Raw genomic sequence first — 24,931 nt, 5'->3', positions numbered from 1 at the left:
ACACCCACGATAGATTTTTTTATTAAAGACAAAGAGCTTTAGAAAAAAAAAATTAAAATCATATTATTTGAATTATATGAAAAATTTAACAGATGAAAACATAAAAAGTTAAATATAAGCTAAAAACATAAAATGATAACTATTTATTTTAACTTGATATATTTACTTGTATCTTTCTTTATTTTTTAAAATAAAAAAGAACAAGGTGACCCAGAGTAAATACACAAATCAATATTAAAATTAATTGTATAATTATTTTAATAAAGAACGCTATTCATGAGAAAACAAAATAAATACAGATACATACAAATGTAATGTCATACATTTATAATTGTATGACATTATCATAACAGTTAATAAAAAGGTCATTTTACGAATGATATAAAATAAACGTACGGTAAAAACTGACCAGCAGATGGTGCAAGTGCAACCTGTGCTAGAAATACAACCGTGCAACTGTCTGACTGGCACTACACTTTAAGCTTGTTCGACTTCATGCGGCGCCGTAAGAACCTTCAGCCGGATGACGTCAAAGTACCGCGAGAGCGATTTAAAGGAGATTCCTCCGTATGAGTTCGCAAATCGCTCTCGCGGTACTTTGACGTCATCCGGCTGAAGGTTCTTACGGCGCCGCATGAAGTCGAACAAGCCTAATATCTCATTAAACTCTCTCAGATCATGTATATTTAATAAATCATGTTTTCTGGATCTGGTTTTGGGTAAATGACAGATTTCGAGAGTTACTTGAACTACAATTTATAAAAGAGACAATCTTGCATGATATTTAAATTATTGAAGAGAAAAAGAGAAGGGAATTATTTTATATAAAATATATATTAAGTATAATAATATTGGAAATAACTTTCATATGATTTGTTAAAAATAAAATCTAAAGTACAATCACTTACTGTAACAATTTACAATTTTCAAATAGAGTCAGGGGACATGGTAGGATAAACAAAAATAAATAATTTACTTGCATAAATAAATAGAAATATTTGTTATATTCTGCCCACGAAAGGTTGTGTCTGTCACGTGACCAGAGAAAGACGAGTCGCGAGACCGTAAACAACATGGCGCGTCACGAACATGGAGAATCTTGAACAACACAGCTCCGGAAAAAAGAAAGCGTTCAACATACGGAACTTAAACATTTCCAGCAGCATTTTTACTTGTTTTTCCGAATTCTGGAGGAAGAAAGAAATCCAGTAAAATAGCTGTCAGAGCATTGATATCACATTATCGGTGGGTCTGTTACGTACGGCGCTTACTGTCTGCTAGCTCGTGCGGCTAACTTGTAAACAACGGGTTGCTTTAGATGTATATTAATAGTAATAAGCGGTGTTTTGTTGATATTGCTTTGTTAAACTTTTAGTTTCTAAATGTGATATCAGTTATTGAAGTTCTCTTTGCATGTCATATACAGTCTGACATTTTAGCGTATCTGCCTGACAGTTACATCACAGTCTTTTGTCAGCTTTATGGCAACATTATTAACCTCATTCAAAAGCCTAAAAGATCGTAATTTTTCTACATAATTAATGTCGATAACACTGACAAAATCGATGCATAAGCACGACCTCAATGTTTGTTAGATTATTTAAATTACAAAATGGATTTATGCATAATTGTATGTTCTGCAGTAAGCATAGTTCTGTATTATTCTGGTGTATATAAATAAAAGTTTAAAGACATATTTATGTTGTTTTACACAATATTGTTTTTTTTTAGCGTAGTAAGATTGTTCAGCTGTTGACTATACAGCAATTAATTATAGTTGGCTTAATATTTTTTGCAGACAATCAGTCTATGGGATCTCAGTCCAGTTCTGGGATGTCTGGTCGGGGCTCTGGAAACAACCCAGACCAGTCAGAACCAGAACCCAATCAAAATTCCAACCAGACGAGCCACACTCAATCCGACAGACAGCCCGAGAGACAGCCTTCAGGATCTGAAGACGACGTTGATTTAGCCCAAGTTCTGGCGTACCTACTGCGAAGGTAAATAAATAACAGATAAACATTTAAAGCTGAGCATGTCTCGCAATGCAATTCCACCCTTTATTTATTTAGTGGTGTTATATGTGTAAAGTGTAAATCCTTTTTTTTTTCTCAACCACAGGGGCCAGGTGCGCCTGGTCCATGGAAGTGGAGCCACAGGCCTACAGCTCGTGCAGTCATATTCCGATTCAGATGATGACAGCGATGGAGCCTGGGATGGGCGTTTAGGGCATCGATATGACCCACCTGGTAACTATGATTTCTACTTCTATAAACACCATTTAGGACAATGTTCCCCAACCTTTTTTCTGCCATGGCACAGTTTTAATAAGTAAAAAAATCGTACGGCACACCACTATACCAAAAAGCATTAAAAGAAATGCACAAACCTCTATTGCAATGCTTAAATGTTTAACTGGAATATTTTATAATATTAAATGTAGAACTCACATTAATGCAAGTACACTTGTTTTGATGAACACAAAGATTATATCCTGGCTGGAATTGATGACATTGACATACGCAGTTGTGATTTTTTTATTTTTCCACGGCACACCAAACAAGCTGTCACGGCACACTAGTGTGCCAAGGCACAGTGGTTGGGAAACACTGATTTAGGAGATATATAGACATTATTGAAATGCCACACATTATGCATATTGTAATTGAAAGATTATGTTAGATATTTAATGATCAGTTTTCAAATATATTTACTGTTATTTAAATTGATTTTAAAAAACAAAATCATTGTTGTATCATAATCTGTATATCACCTTATTCAGTAAGTTATTGCATACAATGCAAAAAATTGACTTTCTTACTTAATATTTTTGTCTTGTTTTCATTACAAATATCTAAAAATTCTTAAATCAAGATTATTTTTGTGCGATAAGCAAAATGACCCAGGAAAATAAGTCTTGATTTTAGACAAAACATCAAATTTAAGTGAATTTTTTATTGAAAGCAAAAAATCTTGATTTAAAAAAAAATCAAAATTCTTGATTTTTTTCTTGAATTAAGTGTTAAGGAAAATGTAAACTTGTGTAACTTTTTTATTTGCTTTATTTTACATACTAATTCACTTAAAGGGGACATATCATGAAAATTTTACTTTTTCCATGTTTAACTCTTTCCCCACCACCGTTTTTAAAAAAGTTGCCAGCCAGCGCCAGCATTTTTCATGATTTTCACAAAAGTTGAATGCCTTCCAGAAAATGTTCTTCTTTAAATATATAAACATAACAATATACCAAATGACAAAACAGACCCTTTGCTTTAAAAAAAAAAAAATAGTTTCATCCTACCGTCATTAGTTCTGTTTTTATCACCTCTCAAATATGGGTAGGTTTCTTCAAAAACACAAAATTTTGAGCAAAAAGATGAGAAAATAAAATTTTTGCGAAGGACTTTTGATAGAGATCAGATGCAGAGCGATCTTTAAAACATACACGGAGTTCTTTTTCTTTCACATGAGGCGTTACTTCCGGGTTGTAAAAGGTGCAGAAGTGCGCCTGGTGGATAATAGCGGTATTGTGGAAAGCCGGAAATTCTCGTCATTGGCAGGGAACCGTTTTCTTTTAATTGACGAGATAACTCGTCAATTAGTTAAGAGTTAAGGGCTATAATTGGGTCTTCAGTGCTTCTATCAACCTAGAAAAGAACAACCCAGTAACTTTTGTATTTTAGTAAACCATTCTCTGCAGGCATGTGAAAAATAGGTCATTGAAATGTAGCTCCCCTTGTGATGTCAGAAGGGGATCTTATAATAATAATAATATCTCTTCTTAATCTGCACTGCTATTTAGTGCAGAGATCAGCTCATTTGCATTTAAAAGGACACACCCAAAAACAGCACATTTTTGCTCACACCTAAAGTCTTGATTAAGGATTTTTAGATATTTCTACTGAAAAAAAAACACAAAAATGCTAAGTAAGAAAGTCATTTTTGCAGTGTATCACATTTTTATTTCATATCTTGCAACCCCAACACCATGTAATATGCATTATTATGTGCCATGTGTCTCTGAACATGTTTCATTCATCTTTTGTCAGTGGATGTCCAACCAGACACACAGGAAGTGGACCGCAGTGAGATCCGCACACAGATCCTGCTTGCCACTGCTTCCTCAGGTTTAAAGGGCAGACACAGCTTCACACATATGCTGGCAGAGGTAAGATAGACCTATACTTGTGTGTCATTTTACAGGTTATTTCTAATGCGCTGTTATGTACTGTGTATATAAATAAGCAGTTTAAAGTGTTTCTTTATGTTTTAAAAAGGTACATAATAAATACTGAATATAAACTAATTGTTTATTGCTTGCTGTAGCGGGAACAGGGACGGTGTCGCGGGTCAAGTTTCTCTCATGGAGAATGTAGCCGTATCCGTTCACAGTAAGTTATACACACAACTTATAACTTATACTTAACAATAAGTATTGCTATACTGTACAGATTTTTTTATATTGGGGGCATTGTTTTCCGATTTTTTTTTAACTGATCAAATGCATACTTCTAGTAATTCATAAACTTTTGTATAGTTTCCTGCCCAATCATGTGGTATACAAGGACACATATCAACAGAAAGTCTTTTGTGGAGTCTACAGTGATGATGGAAACATGTTCCTTTCTGCATGCCAAGGTAAAGAAGAAATTTACATGCATTTACTGTGCTTACTGTAGTAATTTTCCAAAGCCAAACCCACTTTTCTGTTTAAACGAAATATATCAACACAAGCGATTTCATGCTACATTTTTTAAGCAACCTTTGCTGAATTGTGTGTTTTGTTTCTATTGTCTTAGATCAGAATATCAGGTTATATGACACTAGTAGAGGCCGTTTTGTTCTGAAGAAGACTGTGAAGGCCAGAGACGTGGGCTGGAGCGTTCTGGACGTTTGTTTTACACCTGATGCTCAGTGTGTGCTCTACTCCAGCTGGTCTGACTACAGTAAGATAGGGACATCTAATCTATACGGTTTTATTGAGAACGACATTGAATTTTCTGACATATCTGTTTGTGTTCTTTCTCCGTAGTTCATGTGTGCAGTGTAGATGGGGACAATGAAACACACACCGCTCTAGACCTCAAGTTAGTGTTTCCCTCATAGTACATTATAGCATTAAATCTCAGGTAATCACCTGTAAGATCTCTTTTCATGTGGATGAAAGACAGTAGAACAGATCACCATAACATTCATGGCCATCTCATTAGTGTGAGCTAACCAAATTAAACGTGTTGGCAAAGTAAAATTTGTATGGGAGTGAACCTTGACAGTAATGACCGAAAACCTGTGTTTATTTGAGAGGAAGTTGTCTTATTTGTTTGTAAGTTATTTAACTCTTTCCCCGTCAGTGTTTTTTTTTTAAGTTGCCAGCGCCAACATTTTTATGATTTTTACAAAAGTTTAATACTTCCAGAAAAAGTTCTTCTTTAAATATATAAACATACAATATCAAATGAAAGAACAGCTTTCAAACAAAAAATGTTTCATCCTACCTTCATTAGTTCTTTTTTATCACCTCTCAAATATGGGTAGGTTTCTTCAAAAATACCAAATTTTGAGCAAAAAGGTTTTCTTTTGATAAAGATTAGATTCAGAGGGATAATCAAGACATACACAGAGTTTGAACTATTTGCCTTAAGGGGATACTTCCGGGTTTTTTAAGTTGGGTAAGAGCAGCACCTGATGGATAATAGCGGAAATACGGACTGCCAGAAAAACTCGTCATTGGCAGTGAAGCTTTTTCTCTTATAGCGGGGAAAGAGTTAATAGTTCTTATAGTTCTTTTAAAAATGTCTAAAATTGAAAGTAAATATAAATTTTGAATCAAATTAAGTGTCTGTATCGGTTGACACCTCTGATGGAAAGTTCGATTACACATATTACAGCCTTAAACTTTAAAGGAATAGTCAATTTTCATAATCCAGATAATTTACTCACCACCATGTCATCCAAAATGTTGATGTCTTTCTTTGTTCAGTCGAGAAGAAATTATGTTTTTTTGAGGAAAACATTCCAGGATTTTTCTAATTTTAATGGACCCCAACACCTAACAGTTTTAATGCAGTTTAAAATAGCAGTTTCAAAGGACTCTAAACGATCTCAAACGAGTCTTATCTAGCGAAACGATTGTCATTTTTGGCAAGAAAAATAAAAAATATGCACTTTTAAACCACAACTTCTCTTCTTCCTCCGGTCGTGTGACACGCCAGCACGACCTCACGTAATTGTGTAATGACGAAAGGTCACGGATGACGTATGCAAAACTACGCCCCAGTGTTTACAAGTGTGGAGAAAGAGGACTAGTGATGGAAATTTTCGTTCATTTAGGTGACTCGTTTATTTTCAGTTCGTTCACCAAAATGATTCGTTCAGACTCGTTCACTGATTCGTTCAGTGACCATGTCTTAATTTTACATAAATACGCCAATAGGTGGCGAAGATGTGTGTCATTATGTGTTATAAGACAATGAAAGACTTGCAAAAACTCATTAGTTTTTAATAAAGCTCAAATTGTGAAATACTAAGCATAATTTTATCAAGCTACAGAATATATTAAGACACACGTTCATTTATAGTACATCTAATCTGGATTTGTTGTAAATAAAGACTCCCGTGCATGCCTCCTCTGGTTCAGTCAGTCATCAGATCATCGTTCACGAATCATATAATTTCGGTCATGTCGTTCAAGACTTCGTTCAGACGCAGATGACTGATTTAAGTTCAGTGAAAGGGTGGATTAAACTATATAGATATATTAAACTATATTGAACAGAAATACCAAATTTTTCAACAGTAATTACCTTGATTATCATTTGTATTAAGGTAAATAGTCTGCCTAAACATTACTATAACTGTACTAAAATAAAACCACATGATTCTTTCACAAGATTGTTTACGTTGCACTCGCTTTCTATACGATCCCTCTCATTCATTTCATTCATTAGGTTGTAACTTGTACCAGTCATTCAGTTTGTTTAAGAACGCGATCCCTGTCTCTCCCTCTCATTCGTTCAGACTCAAAAAAGCGGCTCGGTCAGTGAAGGGCGTATTCATTCAGTACGTTGAGCCAATCATATGCTCGGCCACAGCTTATACTCGATTGCCATTGGCATTGATTGAGATCATTTAGAGTCCTTTAAAACTGCAATTTTAAACTGCATTAAAACTGTTAAGTGTTGGGGTCCATTAATTTACAGTCCATCAAAATTAGAAAAATCCTGGAATGTTTTCCTCAAAAAAACATAATTTCTTCTCGACTGAACAAAAAAGACATCAACATTTTGGATGACATGGTGGTGAGTAAATTATCTGGATTTTTTTAAAGAAAATTGACTAATCCTTTAAAGTTTACATGATGCTACTATCAATTGACTTTGCCAACATGTCTTTCACAACCAAGTTACATCTCATCATCTCTCATCACAGTTTAAACAGCTACTTTGCAGGATATTTATTGTTTGTGATTAAACTGTAACACTATGCTTTTAGATATTGTAGCCTATAAAATGTTCAAATTGTATCCACAATAGAGATGACTTAAGCTTTTTGTGTATAGCATTGCTGATGCTGACAGGTGTCTGCTCTTCTTTCAGTCCAGATGAACGGAGGTTCTGTGTTTTCTCATTGGCCGCATCCACAGATGGGAAAGAGATTTTAGGCGGGTCAGTGTCTTATTCCATGAACTACATATAATAACTCAATGTTAGTGTTTATACTATTTTAAATGGGACATATCATTAATCTGACTTTTTTCATGTTTAAGTGCTATAATTGGGTCCCCAGTGCTTCAATCAACCTAGAAAATGTGAAAAAGATAAATCCAGTAACTCAGTTTTGGTAAACCATTCTCTGCAAGCATGTAAAAAATAGCTCATTGAAATTTGGCTCCTCTTGTGATGTCAGAAGGGGATAATACCACCCCTTAATCTGCACTATCCAACCACAGCACTGTCATTTAGTGCAGAGATCAGCTCATTTGCATTTTAAAGGACACACCCAAAAACGGCACATTTTTGCTCACACCTACAAAGTGGCACAAAGTGATCTATATGGTATTCTGAGCTAAAAAAAAAACGTCACGTATACGTACTCTGGGGACACCAAAGTTTTATTTGATATATTAAAAAAGTCTTGTGAAATGTCCCCTTTAAAGCATTTGAATATTTTACACTATTGATTTGTTTTTATAATAAGCATTCCACCAACTATATAAAATCATAAAGTGCATGATTATTTTACTTTTCCTGAAAAGCCTTTACCTCTATCAAACAGTGCCAATGATGGTTGCCTGTATGTGTTTGATCGTGAGCAAAACAAGAGAACTCTAAAGGTATGTTTCACATGATGCTGAATGAGTAAACTAGCAATTGAATGTCATACACTGTGACCTTATTTGATATCTACAGCATCCTGATCTCAGTAAGTCAAAGGTCTGTCAGTGTGAATTAACCCTAACATCTTTCAGATAAGTCATCATATTACCCTAAAGATAATAACTTAATATGGTTCTCTGTCTTTGTCTCTCAGATTGATGCTCACGAGGATGATGTGAATGCTGTAGCGTTTGCAGACAGTTCTTCCCAGCTGCTGTTTTCAGGCAGTGATGATGCCGTTTGTAAAGTATGGGACAGACGAACACTCAGAGAAGACAAACCACAGCCTGTGGGTCATCTGGCAGGACACAGAGATGGAATCACCTTCATACACAGCAAGGTATATACTGTCCACATATATCTGGTGGTTGCTATTTATTGTGGTACCATATACAAGATAGCAACTTTTTACATAATGAAATAAATACTGAATCCAATACAAGCTCAGTTTAGATACGACAGTAGCAACTGTACAGCCAATCACTGCATTTCTTTTTTTAGCCACCTCTGCCCCTAGCATCTGTAATATAATGTATTAATCAGTATTTGTATGTTTTGCTAAAGGGTGATGCTCGATATTTGATCAGTAACTCCAAAGATCAGACCATTAAGCTGTGGGACGTGAGGAAGTTTTCTCCTAAAGAGGGACTTGCTGCTTCACGGCTTGCTGTCACACAACAAAACTGGGATTACCGCTGGCAACAAGTTCCTCAAAGAGGTGTGTTAACATGTTTGCGCACTTCATAATATTTGTTTGTGTCAAAACCTGTCTGGCGGAAGGTGTAGAGTCCAGAATGTGATTCTTATAACATGCCATTATATATAAGTATAAAACGTTTTATACAAGTATTTATTTGGATTGTACGGCCATAAAAGATGTAATAAATTCTATCAGATATCATATTGAAACATTTTAATGTTGTATTTATGGTGCCATTGTACAATGTTTACTTGTGGCTCTATCTGTGAAATCCAGGCTAAAGTCTTATAATCTAGAAATGAGATTGGGGGCATCAAACTTCGATTTTACATTGATTTCAATCTTTGACATGACCTTACTCAATCAATATTAAAGATATCAAGGTTATATTTGCACAGAATTGGCTTTAGATTATTTAAGATGATTTTAAAATGACGTTAGCTGCGTTTTCACAGGCATTTGTCTAGTGTTTGTCTTTTTTTTACACTATTTTGATCTTTTCTTGAAAATGTATGATGCTGATGAGGCAATCAAATAAAGTCAGGCAAACTGGTTTACTATTTACTTTATACGTAAACATGTTGTGCCTGTTTGTTGACTCTGCCTGTTTTTCTCTCCGGCAGCACTAAAGAGGCACAAGCTGACGGGCGACACCTCTGTGATGACCTACAGGGGTCACGGGGTTCTGCACACGCTCATTCGATGTCGCTTTTCTCCTGAATTCAGCACTGGACAGAAGTACATTTACACAGGCTGTTCAACAGGCAAAATCGTCAGTAAGTATGTGTGTGCGTAACCCTGTCTGTGCAGGCATTCCAAGTGATTACAACAGCTTTGTAATGAAGAGATATCATTGATGTATAAAGAAGAAAACTTTTCATGCTTTTAAACGTCTTTTAACCAGGAATCCACAAAGAGTGGAAAGACTTTTTTTTTTAAACTGGCAGACCTTGTGGCTATAACTCATTGCTTCTCAATTATTTTCTGTCACGCCCCCACAAAAGGAAGAAGGAAACATTTCGCGCCCCCCCCAACTCTCCGCCGGGACTGTAAATAGTATAATTTGTCTATAAAATTACACATCTGCAAAACATTGTATCCTTATTAACATTAAAGAAAACACAAAAAAAGAAATATCAATCAACTACAACAAAGAATAACTTTATTAACAGTCTGTAACTGAAAAGACTTAAAATGCATCAATTTGCCTGAAATAAAAAAATCAATCATTATTTACAGCATATTTTTTGACCATTTGATACTGAAAAATTAAATTAAATAGAATCAATAATTAATAATAAAAAACTCAAGCAGCTTATCAGCGTGTTTGGGGTGTAATGTCTTTAAGTGACGGTGCAAAAAAAATCACTTCCTGAAAAAGTATTTTCCCCGGGGTCTTGCGCGCCCCCCCTGGTGTCGCTTCGAGCCACCCCTGGGGGTCCCGCCCCACTATTTGAGAAGCACGGCTATAATGGGAGAAAGCTTAAATGAAAGATTTGTGTTTTTTAATTTTTGTTTCTCCTCCTATAGTATATGATGTGTTGACGGGAGGTGTCGTTTCCAAATTGTCCAACCATGACGCATGTGTGCGGGACGTCAGCTGGCACCCGTATCATGACAACATGGTCAGCAGCTCTGTAAGTAAAACAGCTGTTTTTAAGCTTTACACCCAAAATTATTTAATTACATCAGCACATTTTTGCACTGAGGTTTGTTTTATGTGACTATTGTTTACTATTTTTACTATTTGTTTACTTGTTTTGTTTACTATTTGTTTACTTGTTTTGTTTACTATTTGTTTACTTGTTTTGTTTACTATTTGTTTACTTGTTTTGTTTACTATTTGTTTACTTGTTTTGTTTACTTGTTTTGTTCACTGTTCGTTTACTCATTTTGTTTACTATTTGAGTAAAACTTTACAAGGTTGTATTAGTTAACATTAGTAATACATTAGCTAACATGAACAAACAATATAGTATTAATTATTATATTATTATATTATTATTAATGTTAATTGTCAATACAGTTATTCATGTTAGTTCAGAGTCCATTAACTCTTTCACCGCCAGCGTTTTTAAAAAAAGTTGCCAGCCAGCGCCAGCGTTTTTCATGATTTTCACAAAAGTTAAATGCCTTCCAGAAAATGTTCTTCTTCAAATATATAAACATACAATATACCAAATGAAAGAACAGATTCTCTGCTTTCAAACAAAAAAAACGTTTCATCCTACCTTCAGTAGTTCTTTTGTAATCAGCTTTTGAATATGGGTAGGAATGAGCAAAAACACCACATTTTGAGCAAAAAGCAGAGATAATTCCATTTTTGTGACGGACTTTTCATAGAGATCCCATTCAGAGCCATCTTTAAAACAGACACGGACATGCAGCAGCTTGCCATAAAGCAATACTTCCGGTTTAGTAATACCTAGTGGATATTAGCGGTATTGCGGAAAGACGGAAAACTTGTCATTGGCGGGGAAGCGTTTTCTTTTGATTGACGAGATATCTTGTCAATGGCGGGGAAAGAGTTAATAAATGTTCACAGATACAACGCTTGATTTTATAAATATATTAGTAAATGGCGAAATTAAATTCACCCAAATTAGTTCACCATAAAATTTAAATTCTGTCATAATTGACTCACTCTAATGTTGTTACAAACCCGCATAAATATATTTGTTTTAATGAATACGAAGGAAGATATTTTGAGAAATGTTTGTAACCAAACTAGGGATGGGCACGGATATTCGAATATTCGATCGGCAATAATAATTCGAATTTAAAAAATGCTATTCGAATGTTTGTTTGTTTTTAATGTGCCACCAAAGGGTTACGACTTATTTAATGCTTTTTCAGAACGGGCTTTCACTGAAGCAGGTAGGATAAATAGGGTTTTCTTTATTCACAAATACATGTCAAACTAAACTGAGAAGATATTTATATGGCGACTGAGCAGTCGGTTATGTAGTTCATGCGTTTTTTCGTTTGCTCCGGGCTCTTATTTGGTGTTTTGAGTCTGTTTAAATGATGATAGCCTTTGTCAAGTCCTCAAACTTTAAACTTCGCAAGTCCTCAAACTTCGCTTAGATTTGGGGTTAGTGTATAATATTGGGTATAATATAATGTATGTAAGATCATACAGGAATGAATTCATACTAACGACCGACTTGAAACTAAGGGTTTGACTCGCTCCGCATGGGGTTTTAACGCCTTTTTTTCTGTAGGATATTTTTTAAGAAGAATTAAAAAAAAATATATATATTTTTTTTTTACAATGTTTTCAACTTAAAAATACATACATATATATACATACAGAATATAAGTTTAGCTTGTTGTTGATATTTCCTAATTATAAGTCTTCTGTGAAATTATGACAAAATGAAAAATACAAAACACGCATGTCTTAATTAACATAATTTAAATAAACGAATATTTGTTCTTTATGAGTTTAAATATTCGAATAGTAAATTACTGGAAAATGCCCATCCCTAAACCAAACCATTCATGAGACCCATTAACTTCCATAGTATTTATTTTTTCCCTATTATGGAAGTAAACGGAGCTCATAATTGGTTATGTTACAGACATCCCTCAAAATATCTTTGTGTTTATCAGAAAAAAATAAATGTATACATAAGAATGAGAAATTGATAAACAATCCCTTTAATAAATGCTGTAGAAGTATATTATACATTTTTAGTTCATTGTTAGAACCTTTTATTTTTGTTTACTATTTTCGTTCACTATTTTTTGGACAAATTATTTAGGATTAATCAAATTTTTTTCTTGTAGTAGTTAGTAAAGTAACTAATTTACTAATGCCAAAATATAATTATTTGTCATGTTAATTTTGACAGCCATATATTTTTCTTCTGGCTAAGATTTGCATGCTGACAGTTACAAACAGCCTGATTTATTTGATTTTTTTTCTTAGTGGGACGGTGCCATACGCTTGTGGGAACACACAGAATCACCCACTGGATAAAGATAGAGAAAGGAGGAGTGTGGAAATTGTGGAGAAGGAATTGGCGACATCACAGTAGTTTGTGAAGAGATGCTGGAGAAATAAAGTGCAACATAAAACATACATGAGAACAAATTATGTGCAGAGAATTTTGAATATTTGTTTGATTTTGCATTGCCGTCTACTGACATAAAATGATAATACAGATATATAAGTTTAAGCTAAAAGGATCATTGACAAAGTTAATGGATGATGTGATTTAGTGTTACTCTCACGGCTACTGTTACACCACTTTAAGAGATTTTAGCTTAAAGTGAAAGTCTTACAGTTTCACAAATATTGAGAGGCATGATTTAAGACAGGCCTATTGCAACTACTTTGCTTGAAAACCTGCTGTAATGTTGCTTAACAAAAAGACAATACTTCGATAAAGGAAATTGCTAAAAAAAATTCAGTTTTAAGTTTCTGAAATTACAACAAATTTCAGGAATAATTCTAAATATTGTAAATTATTTTATTGCTATTAATGTTGAGGATTTGATTTTGTAGTTCATTGTAAAAGATAAAGGAAATCTTGACCTTGTTAAAAATCTGAATGTGTGTAAAAAGTGTGTTTGGAGATGTATTCACGGGTTTTCAGGTGCTGGAGCGAGTCTTTGTGTATGAGTGTGAGTGTTTATTTGATAAATGCTGAATATGTGTTGGATTTAAGTGCATTTAGACTTCTCTGAAGCACACACTAAATTGTTTTACAAAAATAATTAAACTTAAACTCACAACTTTATATTTGTTTGGAGTCATCATATCTCAAGTGTCATCAATCTGAAACACATCTCTGTCTTATGCATGTGTAGACCATTTGCAAACTACTTTTATATTCTGCAAGCATAGAAAGGTTTATTTAAAATGAAAATTTATATTAATTGTTTTAAAGACAAGATCAAATATAGATGAAGATTTTTATATGAAATAATCATAGATTGAAATCAAACAGGGTCACATAAGGTATGCGTTTAATAAAAATTAATGCACACCCTTAGAGCATTTTTCAACCAATCAGAATAAAGCATTCAACAGCTGTGGAATAAATACTGTGTTTTTCTAGGATTACTTTTAATTAATAATTTTATTTTAATATACACTAAAGTCAAGATCACATTTTTATCACATTGTAGGCCAAATATGGTTCTAGGTAACCCCTTAAAAATGATAAATGCCATCCATACCGCAAAGGGAATGCTACTGCTTTATATCCGACACACAGTAGTGTTTGTCAGAGGAAGCTGATAAGATGGGAATGTTAGTAGTCGTATGACATAAACCAGCAGGTTGCACTCAGCTGTAAAAACAAATGTTGGCTACAACAGACCGCTGACAAATGGTAGAAGAACCTCATTTCTGATGCTCTTAGTCTGTTTGTTGGAAATGCATTGGAGGTTTCACCCTAAGCAAACTAAAATGGATCTTTATGGTCTTATAAAGATTATTCATAAGATTTATAACTATACCAACAAGCTTCTGCACTCGGTTCTGGTGGCGTTTACTGATCTCACAGCTGGATTACTTGGTCGTTTGTTTTTCAGACAGCATTTTCACCTTCTTCTCTCTGTGATGGTGATGTTTGGACCTGTTCTGAGTCTCTGGGTCTCCAAGTACAGCATATTTGGCAACAAAAACCAATACCTGTACAGGCAAGAGCTACTATCTCATTTTAACAATTATGTATTAACAGAAGAACAATAGTTGTCTTGTTATACCAGTGGTGGTTCGTGACGACTTTTCAGATGAAGCATGAATGCGAAATTCTTCATGTGTGTTGATTGTCATGTCAAAATATGTGTTCTGTGCGTCATGTCAAAATGCGTGCCTGCTACAGATCCTTCGTAAGGGTTTATGATAAAAGATGCTTGCGTTTGCTAGATACTCGCTTCATCTCATGTGTAATCAGAGTTTGCTGTCCCTTACGATAATGTAATAACCTTTTTTTTGTGGTAAAAGTGTAATAACCATGTTTTTTGTGCATTGATTACTTGCAAAACCATGTTTTTTTGCTGTATAAACCATGGTTAATTTTCGTAAGGGGTGTATCATGAACCCATGACACACCGACCACATATTTTGTTTTTTTCCTTCTCTGGGTATATCGTTTGCCACTGCTTGTATACAGGTAATATTATTATATCTTTACTATTACATTGAACTATTTTCTAATAATTTTACATATCTGATGCATATCAATGTGACCCTGGACCACAAAACCAGTTATAGCACAGGTATATTTATAGCAATATAGCCAACAACACATGAGTCAAGATTATAGACTTTTTATGTCAAAAAATCAGTAAGATATTGAAGATCATGTTCCATAAAGATATTTTGTACATTTCCAGCTGTAAATATATAAAAATTAATTTATTATTAGTGATATATGTTTCTAAGGAGTTCATTTGGACAACTTTAAAGGCAATTTTCTCAGTATAGATTTTTTGCGACCTCAAATTTCAAATGTTGTCTTATCCTGTTTATTCAGCTTTTAGATATGATGATGTATCCCATACAGCAAAAATAAAGTGTTTTAAATATATGCTAAATACATTTTGTAGAAGGTAAAAATTAATTTTTAAAATATATTTAGTTTTAACCTTCCATATACCATATATCAACATAAATTTCAAATTGTATTTTAGGGGCAACAAATACATTTCTACTTTTACAACCCATACAGCAAAAAATATATTTTATATATCCTGGCCAAAATATAAACATTTATAAAGTATATTTTTGCAGTTGAAAATATATTTAATTTTTTTTAATTATTTACTTTTTCAACCTGTTTACAGTTATGTTTACAGGTTATAATATAAACAAAGTTTTTCTTCCAATGCAAGGTGAATACAAATGCTTTAAAATATATTTAAAAAAACTAAAAAATGGTCGAAAATATATTTGTGAAAAAAGTTTCACAAACATATTTCTAAATATATTTCAGCAAATATATTTGTGACTATTTTTAAATATATTTAGAACTGTATTTGAAAATATTTTTTGCTAAAACAGGTACATTTTCTAAAAATAGACCCTTATGGCTGGTTTTGTGGTCCAGGGTCACAAATAGTGTATTTTTAAATAATTTGATATATCTTTATGTACTTCTTTTTTAACAATGATATGATAAACACGCACAAGTTGGGCTTATGTTTCAGGGGCAACAAATACATTTCTACTTTTACAACCCATACAGCAAAAATATATTTTATATATTTTATATATCCTGGCCAAAATATAAACCTTTATGAAGTATATTTTTGCAGTTAAAAATGTATTTAATTTAAATTTTATTAAACCTGTTATGTTTGCAGGTTATAACATAAACGTTTTTCTTCCAATGCAGGGTGAATACAAATGCTTTAAAATATATATACAAATATATTAAATATATTAAAATATACAAAATATTTTTAAAATATATTTACAATTGTATTTTAAAATATTTTTTGCTAAAACAAGTAAATTTTCTAAAAATTGACCCTTATGGCTGGTTTTGTGGTCCAGGGTCACAAATAGTGATAGTATTTTAAAATAATTTGATATATCTAATGTATTGATATAAATAGTAATATATATATATTATGTATTTCTTTATTAACAATGACATGATAAACACGCACAAGTTGGGGTTATAGGTTTGCATATACCCTTTATGTAATATGAGGAATCATAAAACTTAAAAGGTAAAAACATCTGTCTCTTAAATGTATCATTTTGCCCTTTTAAGAAATCAGTGAATGTTTTGTATCTTTTGTAATAGTTGTGTATAAGACTTTCATTTGTCCTCTGTGTAAAAAGTTGAATCTCAACTTGATACAGTCACTGTTGGTGTTAAGCTGATATACACTATGTGACCCTGTCTGTGAAAACCCAGCTATTTTTTGTGATTAACTGTTTTCTAACTAAAATCCTACATAATGTAAAGGACATTTGGTGAAAATACTGAGTAAGGTCATTTCACAGATTAAAATCAATGTGAAATCAAAGTTTGGTGCTTCTTGTCATCATTAGATTATGAGACTTTTGTCTGGATTTCACACACTAAATTTAACTCAACTGTATATAAAATCTAAAGTACACATGCATGTGCAATCAACTGAGATTTACAGTATTTAACTGTAAAGTTGATAACAGTATTGCTCATTCATCATGACTCTTTTGTGATCTCACAGAGTTTTCCTGCATTCGTGCTGGGGTTGGACCTTTACATTATGTGGCTCATTTGTATTTCTTCTCTCGTACTGCATCAGTAACTCCATCATTCATTCGATCCGTCATCTCTCTCGACTCGCTGTTGCTGGCGTGATGTGGCAGCTCATCCGCCGTTTGCTGTCTTTCCTAGTGGATGCCTCTGGAAGCTGCTTTGAGCCACTACGTACCACCACAGTAGCCCATGGGACACCCATAGAGATGGATGACTCTGACACGTCGTCCATCCGGGGCCCATTGTTGCTCCTGAGAAGTGAAAAGGGTAAAGCAGCCTGCCTTAGGGCTGGGCTACAGTGGCAGGGGTGTGAGGTATCAGATGATATTCTGATCCTATCCTTCTGTTGTTTGATTCTTGCTGAAGAAATCTGTGTTTTTGGGCCATGCTTGACCCTGGGGAGACCTCTAGGGTCCCCACTGAGGATACTTTTCCTGATGTGCGTGCTGTTGTTGAGTCTTTGGATCTTTCTGATTCTCTGCTTGTTGGCACACTTCCCGCTGTTTCACTCCCAGATGGTTGGAGGAGCATTGGGGTATCTGGGACGGAAGGGACTTTACAAGGGCTGGCACGTTTTGAAGCCAGGTTGGTGCTGTCTTGGAAGACCAGGAGTTGGATTTGGACACCACATGTGAAAGACCATCAAATGTGCATACTGACATAAATTTGTAGCCTCTGGTCATAGCATAAGAAATATTAAACACTCAAGTAGTACTTTTAGGTAAAGTTTTTTAAAGATATATATATATTTATATATAATATATATATTAATTTCAATATATTATACAATATACAACTAGTTTCTAAAATGTAAGTATTTATTATTGCATTAAGCATTAGTATTGTGGTATTAAAAAATATATTTTTTGCAGTATTCAAGATCTGTAAACTTTTTTTGTTAGTTTGTTTTTGCTTTTTTTTAAATAATGCAATAAAACATTATGTTAACTAAGAATGTGGCTGAAATGTTTTGAGTTTTTTCTGGGTTAAACCAGCCAGTGGGTTAAATAAACCTAAAACATGTTTATATTTGACCCAACAATGGGTTAAAACAACCCAGCGTGTCGGGTTCATCCTTTTTGACCCTATGCTGGGTTAAAAAATACCCAGCAATTTTTTACATTTTATTAATTTTCATGCCCTGAAAAGACCAAAAGGTTTAAAAAGGAATATAACAAAACCCATAAACTTTTGAATGTTTGTATTTGTTGGGCCGTATTAACCAGCATTTATACATATGATAAATAAAAACATGATTGATACCATTTTATTACCATTTTATTGTGTAAAAACTGTAACACAGTGGATTTCTTTTCTGATGCGTGAAATTAAAGCTCTAGTCAATGCAGTATTACTGTGAAATTTAATATGACATGTTGCGATGCATATTGCTTGAAGTTTTCAGTAGATGAGTGCTTTTGAAGATAAATCTCCTCTGGGTTTCTTAATCTTGTCAACATTCTTGGTGATGACATCATACAACACAGCCTTGGGTACAAAAAAAAGATTAAATCAATTACAGAATCTTACTACATATATAAAGCTTAAATTCTTAAATTAAAAGAAAAGCAGTGCAGTATTGCACTTAAGTGAATACACTGAAAAAAATTATTCATTGAATATAATCAATTTTTTTAAGGTAAGTGGTTACAATAAATTTATTTAAGCTACATATAAACAAAAGTTTTATATTTTATTTTACTTTACTTTTTTGTTTAAATGTAGCTTAAATAAATTGATTGCAACCACTTACCTTAAAAAAATTGATTATATTCAATGAATAATTTTTTCAGTGATCTGTCTAAGCAGGGTTTGAACTCACATAAGTGTTACGAATCTCCAGGACTGCGATGCGTAACTCACTGTACTGGTACTGATCCAGTTCATGCACGAGCTGTCTGTAATCTCCCTGTTGACAGGCAATAACACAATCAAATCAGATTATACTCAAGAGGTTTTAACTCATAACAATATCTTATTACAATAAAACTCCCACATGTGGCTGTTTGGCGGCTTTGGCTACAGCATCTCCTCTCTCACTGTAGTATCTGGTTATAAAAATACACAATGTATTATATTTAAATACAGTATGCATTACCATATACTGTAGACATGTTCATAAAATGTGTGACCTTCCCTGTAAAAACCCAACTAAAATCATTTTTAGTGATTTACTGCTTTCTAAAGTAATCCTACACAATGTAAAGTACATTCTGTAAAAATATAACTTTGATATTTTTAATACTGACTGAATAAATAAAATGTTTGGTGTCCCAAGAGTACGTATGTGAAGTTTTAGCTCAAAATATCATAGATAATTTATTATAGCATATTAAAATTGCCACTTTGTAGGTGTAAGCAAAAATGTGCCGTTTTTGGGGTGTGTCCTTTAAAATGCAAATGAGCTGATCTCTGCACTAAATGGCAGTGGGGTGGTTGGATAGTCCAAATTAAGGTGCTGTATTATCCCCTTCTGACATCACAAGGGGAGCAAAATTTCAATTACCTATTTTTTCACATGCTTGCAGAGAATGGTTTACCAAAACTAAGTTACTGAGTTGATCTTATCCACATTTTCTAGGTTGATATAAGCACTGGAGACCCAATTATAGCACTTATGTCCCCTTTAAGAAAAATCTAACTTTGTTGCTCCAAATCTCATCTTTACATTATAAGACTTTAGCCTGGATTTCACAGACAGGGTCACATGTGACATTGATGTGAATACTGAAGTATGATCTATATATTTATAATAAAGCCATAATTTTGTTTCAATACAATCTGGTCTCTTACTTGGAAATCTGTGTCTGAAATCCCTCAATCTTGGTACGAGTATTTGTAAGCATTTCAAATACTTTTTCCTGTGGGAACATTTTTGAAGTCCTAAATGTTACATTTTATTCATAAGATGAATTAACACATCACAATTATGCAGCTGACAATTCACAGACCTGTACGGCAACTCCAAAATTGTTTCCATCTTCAATTTTGGGGATCAGTAGCTGCAACCACATTGACACCTGCATGAAGGTGCAAAACAAATATTTTTAATGCAAATAATTTACAAAACTGCATAAAAAACATCTGCGTTTTCAAACATTAGTGCATTAAAGGTGCAGTGTGTAAAGTTTAGCGGCATCAGTCCACTGCTCACCCCTGACTTCTGAAATGCATAGTGAAGCTACAGTAGCCGCTACCGAAAAAAAAACATGTCATTGTCGGGGGCAAAAAAGTTTGTCACCCCTCACCTTTGAAATGCATAGAGAAGCTACAGTAGCCGCTACCGAAAAAAAAAACATGTCATTGTCGGGGGCAAAAAAGTTTGTCCGTTCAGGGCTTCTGTAGAAACGTGGTGGCACAAAATGCCGACTTCCAAGTAAGGGGACCCACGTTCATGTAGATAAAAACATCTCATTCTAAGGTAATAAAAACATAACGATTCATTATAAAAAGGTCTTTATAAACCCATGATGATGTTGTTTTGTATATTATATTGCATTTCTGTCTAGAGATCCTTCTAAAAATTACACACTGGACCTTTAACTTTGAAGTACTATAAAAGTAATTGTGCAACTTCGTCTAGCTATCAATAAAAACTTTTAAATTAAAAGCATATTCATGTTTTGCTGTACTCAAAATGGTAGACATTTGTATTAGCAGCACAAAAATCATGGGTTGATGTCTAGGAAACATTCAGATCTGCATAAACAGCATTTAATACAAGACTGTAATGATATCACAACAGCTGTGAAATCATTCTTGTATCCACCAATCTGTTACAACAATGTTACTGCAGTTTTATAACCTTACCGTGTTAAGACACTCCTTTAGAGTTTGAATTTCAGGCTTGATCCGTTTCAGGAGTTTCTCTACTGTCTCATTGCAGGCGACAGGACCACAGGGAGGACCTTTGCGATCAGATTAATATAATTTTATTACTGTTTTGTGCCTTTAAAAAAAAGTGTAGGAAGGGACGCCACACAAAAAGTCCTTTCAAATAAAGACAACATTTTTGCACCATGATTTTTTTTTACCACATATATCTAAAATGGCTACATTATGTGACAAAACTGCGGTGCTCCGTCCAGAGTTGACACATCAAGGGCTCTGCTTATTGAAGCAAGTAGGGCATAGAGATGCTCATGTCTGGTTGAAATTTGCCCATTAGTATAACTAACTTACATTTTGAAGGTAAAAAGTGATGAATATTCATAATAACTTGCAATATTGTCAAACTCTGTAGTAAAGGGTTATAGTGCCATCTTGTGGTTACACCTACTGAAATTGAATTTTGGGGGATTTTCACTTGGAAAAGGAACATTTTCAGTTTCATTTTCCAGATAAATTCTACACGTCACAGTTACAGATAAATAAATTGTTTGCCTTCGTCGCTTTCTTCATCCTTCTTGTCCTTCTTTTCATCCTTCTTTCCCTCTTTAGCTTCTTTCTGTGTAAATAATAAGCCATTACTGATCGGTCTCAAAGTCTGATTGATTAGTTATATAATATTAAATCATTGATAGTACAAAGGTAAAATACAGTAAACCAAGCATGAATTTGAATCATACAGTTTGTCAATAATAAAGTAATGTGTTATGGTTACCTCTTCTTTCTTCTTCCTCTTGAGCTCCTCTTTAACTGGGTCAGGGATTGGAATATCCAAAGGAGCCTTGATGACAGACAAATCCTTCAAACTAAGGGATGCCTAGATAAAAAAATATATATATATATAAAAGCTGAACAACAGCTCCAGCATTCATCTCTGGTCTGTTTGTGAGCATTGCAGTGACACTGGATGTAGACACCTGCTCTCTATGCATGATGGATGAATTCATACCTGTAACAGATCGTCCATTTCTGCAATCTTCTTAGGGAAGAAGTTTGACACCAGCTGTTCAGCCTGTTGAAAGGGTTAAACACGTCATTAACATAACAATCATATCCACAATATTCCTTGTGTATAATTGTAAAAATGTATAATGGTAAGTACAGTTACCACCTAAATTATAAACAATATTGCTTAATGTAAAGAGTGATTAATGATTTTTAAGTAACGTTATGGTAAAATAAAGCCAGTGAATCTCTATTTACCTCCTTGGTAATTTTCTGAGCGAATCCATCCACCTGCAAAACACAGGAAGTGTTGGAAAAACTCAACACATGCTCTCAACACACAAATGCAGATAACAGGTACATTGACAGGTAATAAACCTCAAAATCTAATATTCTCGTTAGATTAATTTTAGGCAGATATAAGTTTAAAGCAGTTTTAGGCCTGTAATCAGTGGTTTACCTGTTTTTTGGACGCGGGACTCATGTCTAAGGAAGTCATTGTTGCAGAATAATAGTTTCGAGTAATCTTATTAGTGCAAAACTTTAGAAAACCTGTTTGTAATAAACTTCGTCTTTGTCCCACTGGATACCGCGGGATATAAATACGACAATAAAGAAGAGATCCAGTTGTTGTCGTCGTCGAAACGACGAGATGCCAATGTTAGTCAGCACAGAGAATGAAAATGAAAGTGAATTAAACGTTAAATAAATTATTCTCAATGTGACCATAAGAGGGAGCAACAACGATACAAGTTTAGGCGGAACCGGGATAGAATAAAAGTCCTACACGTTTTTCCCAACTAGAATAAAAGTCCTTTTTGGAAAGAGCTCAGTACTTACTTACAAAGAAAAGTTATAAAGCCTGTTAACTTTGAAAAAATTGATGTTATGCTAAAATGTTTTTCGTTTGATGGTGATAATAATATTCTGTTTATGCTTGATTTAATTATTATAAATGCCCATTATCATATTCATAAAGTCAAATGGAATGAAAAAATGCCACATTTTGAAGAATTTAAAATAGATGGTAAAATATATTTAGAGACAAAATCCAAAAGCAATAACTTGAAAGCAAGAAAAACTATGCTGTTGTTCAAGAAATACAATTTTTCATTAAAATTGCCTTTCCTTTTTATTTTTATTCTCTTCCTCCTTTGTTTTTTATTTTTTCATATAACCCCTGACATATATGGTTATATGTACTCTTGTTTGTAAATTTCATTGTGTTCTTGTTAATATTCAATAAAAAGAATAAAAATAAATAAAAGTCCTACTATTTTATCAACTAGAATAAAAGTCCTATTGTTTATGCTAACTAGAATAAAAGTCCTACTGTTCTGCCCATAGATATGGTTCTGCCAACTAGAATAAAGTCCTACTGTTTTTGCCAACTAGAATAAAAGTCTTACTGTTTTTGCCAACTAGAATAAATTCTGACTTGTTTGCTAAGTTTGGTAAAAAAGGTAAAATGCAATTGGTGTAATACTACATACATAATGTTCTTTTAGATTAAAACTAGTATGGAAATTAGTGTGGAGAATGGTGGGATGCCAAATCACTTTTAATAGTAGAAAAAAAAGACTATTGTATATATAATTCATTTTTCATGCAAAAGCCATAATAACATATTGAATTTTGGTACTCGCAGACAAGGTCAAAATCACTTTGTTTTTATTTATTTCTGTTTTAATTTATTGTGTGCTCAGATTTTTCAAAATTATTTGCAAATAGTTCCTTTATTGGTATAAATAAAAGACATACGGCACTCACAGAAACAGAACACTCTGTGCTTTTCTCCCATAGTACAAATACCAGGGTACACTGCAATTACGTGTATCCAGCTAGATCTAATCAATAAAATCATGTTATAAACAGACAAGATTAAAGGCCTTGTTTATTCATGACTTTCTGACTGTCCACTGTGAAGTCCACCTTTATCTTCCATCACGATGACCCCTGATTAAACAGTTGTTGTATGCAAACAATGTTGTTTGCATATCAAATAAGGTTACTAATAAAAGTTTTGCATAATATAGTCAGACTAAATTAAATTAAATTAAATTAATGAACTAGCAATGTTGTATACGTTTAAAATTATTTTAGTCAAACAATTAGATTTATTTTTCATAATATAAGACCTATGGTTTTGCCTTGCTGCAAACATCAAAGGGTAAAGTCCTATTTTTTCATCAAACATGTTTTGTTTTAATGCATGTGTCGGGGTTGTGGATTGTGGTTAAGGTTAATGGATTTTTAATATTATTAGCTCAGTATAAAAACAATGTGACAACAGTGTCAACATACTTACTAAAGAAAAAAAAACTTTTGATCTCTAAAAGTGGATTAACTCTTACTTCACATAGATCAAAGTCTAATCACAATGCCTCTTTCACCTTATCTCTATCCACTATCGTCTAATCTACATTTCTGTCACAAACACTGTGATCTTTAGCCTGTTCAGTGTCCCTGTCTTCTCTCACGTCTCACTTTCTGTTCCAGTGCCAAATATTCATTGCAATGAATTCAAATGGTTTAAAGTCTAACATGTGTTGCTGTTATTTGGTGTGCAATGACAGCCTCCTATCTGGCAGATGAAAACCAATAGAACACCATTCAATCTTACTGGAATAGAAATAAAATAAAAAAACTATATTTTAAAGCTCTCTCGGACCCCGCGCCAACAGCTGTAATGATGAGCAAGGTGACGTCACAACCTATCCAATGAGCTTCCGCCTTACAGACCTCACCGTCAACTTTATCAACATCTGCTGACTTGGCACGAGCGCCGCCTGATATCAAACTTC

The 24,931-nt window shown here is 33.6% G+C and overlaps 3 protein-coding genes across 3 annotated transcripts; 2 read left to right on the top strand and 1 right to left on the bottom strand.

The window, feature by feature from the left end:
• The first annotated feature begins 1,038 nt into the window (after positions 1-1,038).
• dcaf11 (ddb1 and cul4 associated factor 11) lies at positions 1,039-13,826 on the top strand. The gene is made up of 15 exons (XM_055181650.2): positions 1,039-1,245; positions 1,799-2,000; positions 2,122-2,249; positions 4,053-4,171; positions 4,330-4,394; positions 4,541-4,641; positions 4,803-4,949; positions 5,036-5,090; positions 7,599-7,667; positions 8,278-8,335; positions 8,533-8,718; positions 8,943-9,096; positions 9,702-9,854; positions 10,609-10,715; positions 13,013-13,826. Exons 2-15 carry the CDS (start codon positions 1,810-1,812, stop codon positions 13,061-13,063), a joined length of 1,584 nt encoding a protein of 527 aa, XP_055037625.2. The 5' UTR covers positions 1,039-1,245; positions 1,799-1,809; the 3' UTR covers positions 13,064-13,826.
• A 144-nt stretch (positions 13,827-13,970) lies between these two features.
• On the top strand, positions 13,971-18,430 carry fitm1 (fat storage inducing transmembrane protein 1). The gene is made up of 2 exons (XM_055181651.2): positions 13,971-14,733; positions 17,263-18,430. Exons 1-2 carry the CDS (start codon positions 14,444-14,446, stop codon positions 17,927-17,929), a joined length of 957 nt encoding a protein of 318 aa, XP_055037626.2. The 5' UTR covers positions 13,971-14,443; the 3' UTR covers positions 17,930-18,430.
• Positions 18,431-18,554: 124 nt separating this feature from the next.
• psme1 (proteasome activator subunit 1) lies at positions 18,555-22,857 on the bottom strand. The gene is made up of 10 exons (XM_073863960.1): positions 22,588-22,857; positions 22,386-22,418; positions 22,132-22,194; positions 21,898-21,999; positions 21,678-21,741; positions 21,105-21,202; positions 20,246-20,314; positions 20,088-20,155; positions 19,117-19,342; positions 18,555-18,782 (listed from the first exon to the last, which is right to left on the bottom strand). The coding sequence occupies exons 1-9, from the start codon at positions 22,624-22,626 to the stop codon at positions 19,273-19,275; spliced, it is 606 nt and encodes a 201-aa protein (XP_073720061.1). The 5' UTR covers positions 22,627-22,857; the 3' UTR covers positions 18,555-18,782; positions 19,117-19,272.
• Positions 22,858-24,931: the final 2,074 nt, after the last annotated feature.

Source organism: Misgurnus anguillicaudatus, chromosome 25, assembly GCF_027580225.2.
Source record: "Misgurnus anguillicaudatus chromosome 25, ASM2758022v2, whole genome shotgun sequence".
Taxonomy (NCBI): Eukaryota; Metazoa; Chordata; class Actinopteri; order Cypriniformes; family Cobitidae; genus Misgurnus; species Misgurnus anguillicaudatus.
The sequence above is the reverse complement of the archived record's forward strand: the minus strand, read 5'-3'. Positions and strand labels throughout refer to the sequence as shown.

Bases quoted from the DNA above. Each gene is read 5' to 3' on its own strand.
- dcaf11 (XM_055181650.2), top strand. From the start codon at position 1,810: ATGGGATCTCAGTCCAGTTCTGGGATGTCTGGTCGGGGCTCTGGAAAC. The intron at 8,336-8,532 runs GTATGTTTCACA...TTTGTCTCTCAG, and splicing joins AAAACAAGAGAACTCTAAAG to ATTGATGCTCACGAGGATGA. The intron at 10,716-13,012 runs GTAAGTAAAACA...TTTTTTTCTTAG, and splicing joins ACAACATGGTCAGCAGCTCT to TGGGACGGTGCCATACGCTT.
- fitm1 (XM_055181651.2), top strand. From the start codon at position 14,444: ATGCTCTTAGTCTGTTTGTTGGAAATGCATTGGAGGTTTCACCCTAAG. The intron at 14,734-17,262 runs GCAAGAGCTACT...GTGATCTCACAG, and splicing joins AAAAACCAATACCTGTACAG to AGTTTTCCTGCATTCGTGCT.
- psme1 (XM_073863960.1), bottom strand. From the start codon at position 22,626: ATGACTTCCTTAGACATGAGTCCCGCGTCCAAAAAACAG. The intron at 22,195-22,385 runs GTAAATAGAGAT...CCCTTTCAACAG, and splicing joins CTCAGAAAATTACCAAGGAG to GCTGAACAGCTGGTGTCAAA. The intron at 19,343-20,087 runs GTAAGAGACCAG...TTTTATAACCAG, and splicing joins TTTCAGACACAGATTTCCAA to ATACTACAGTGAGAGAGGAG.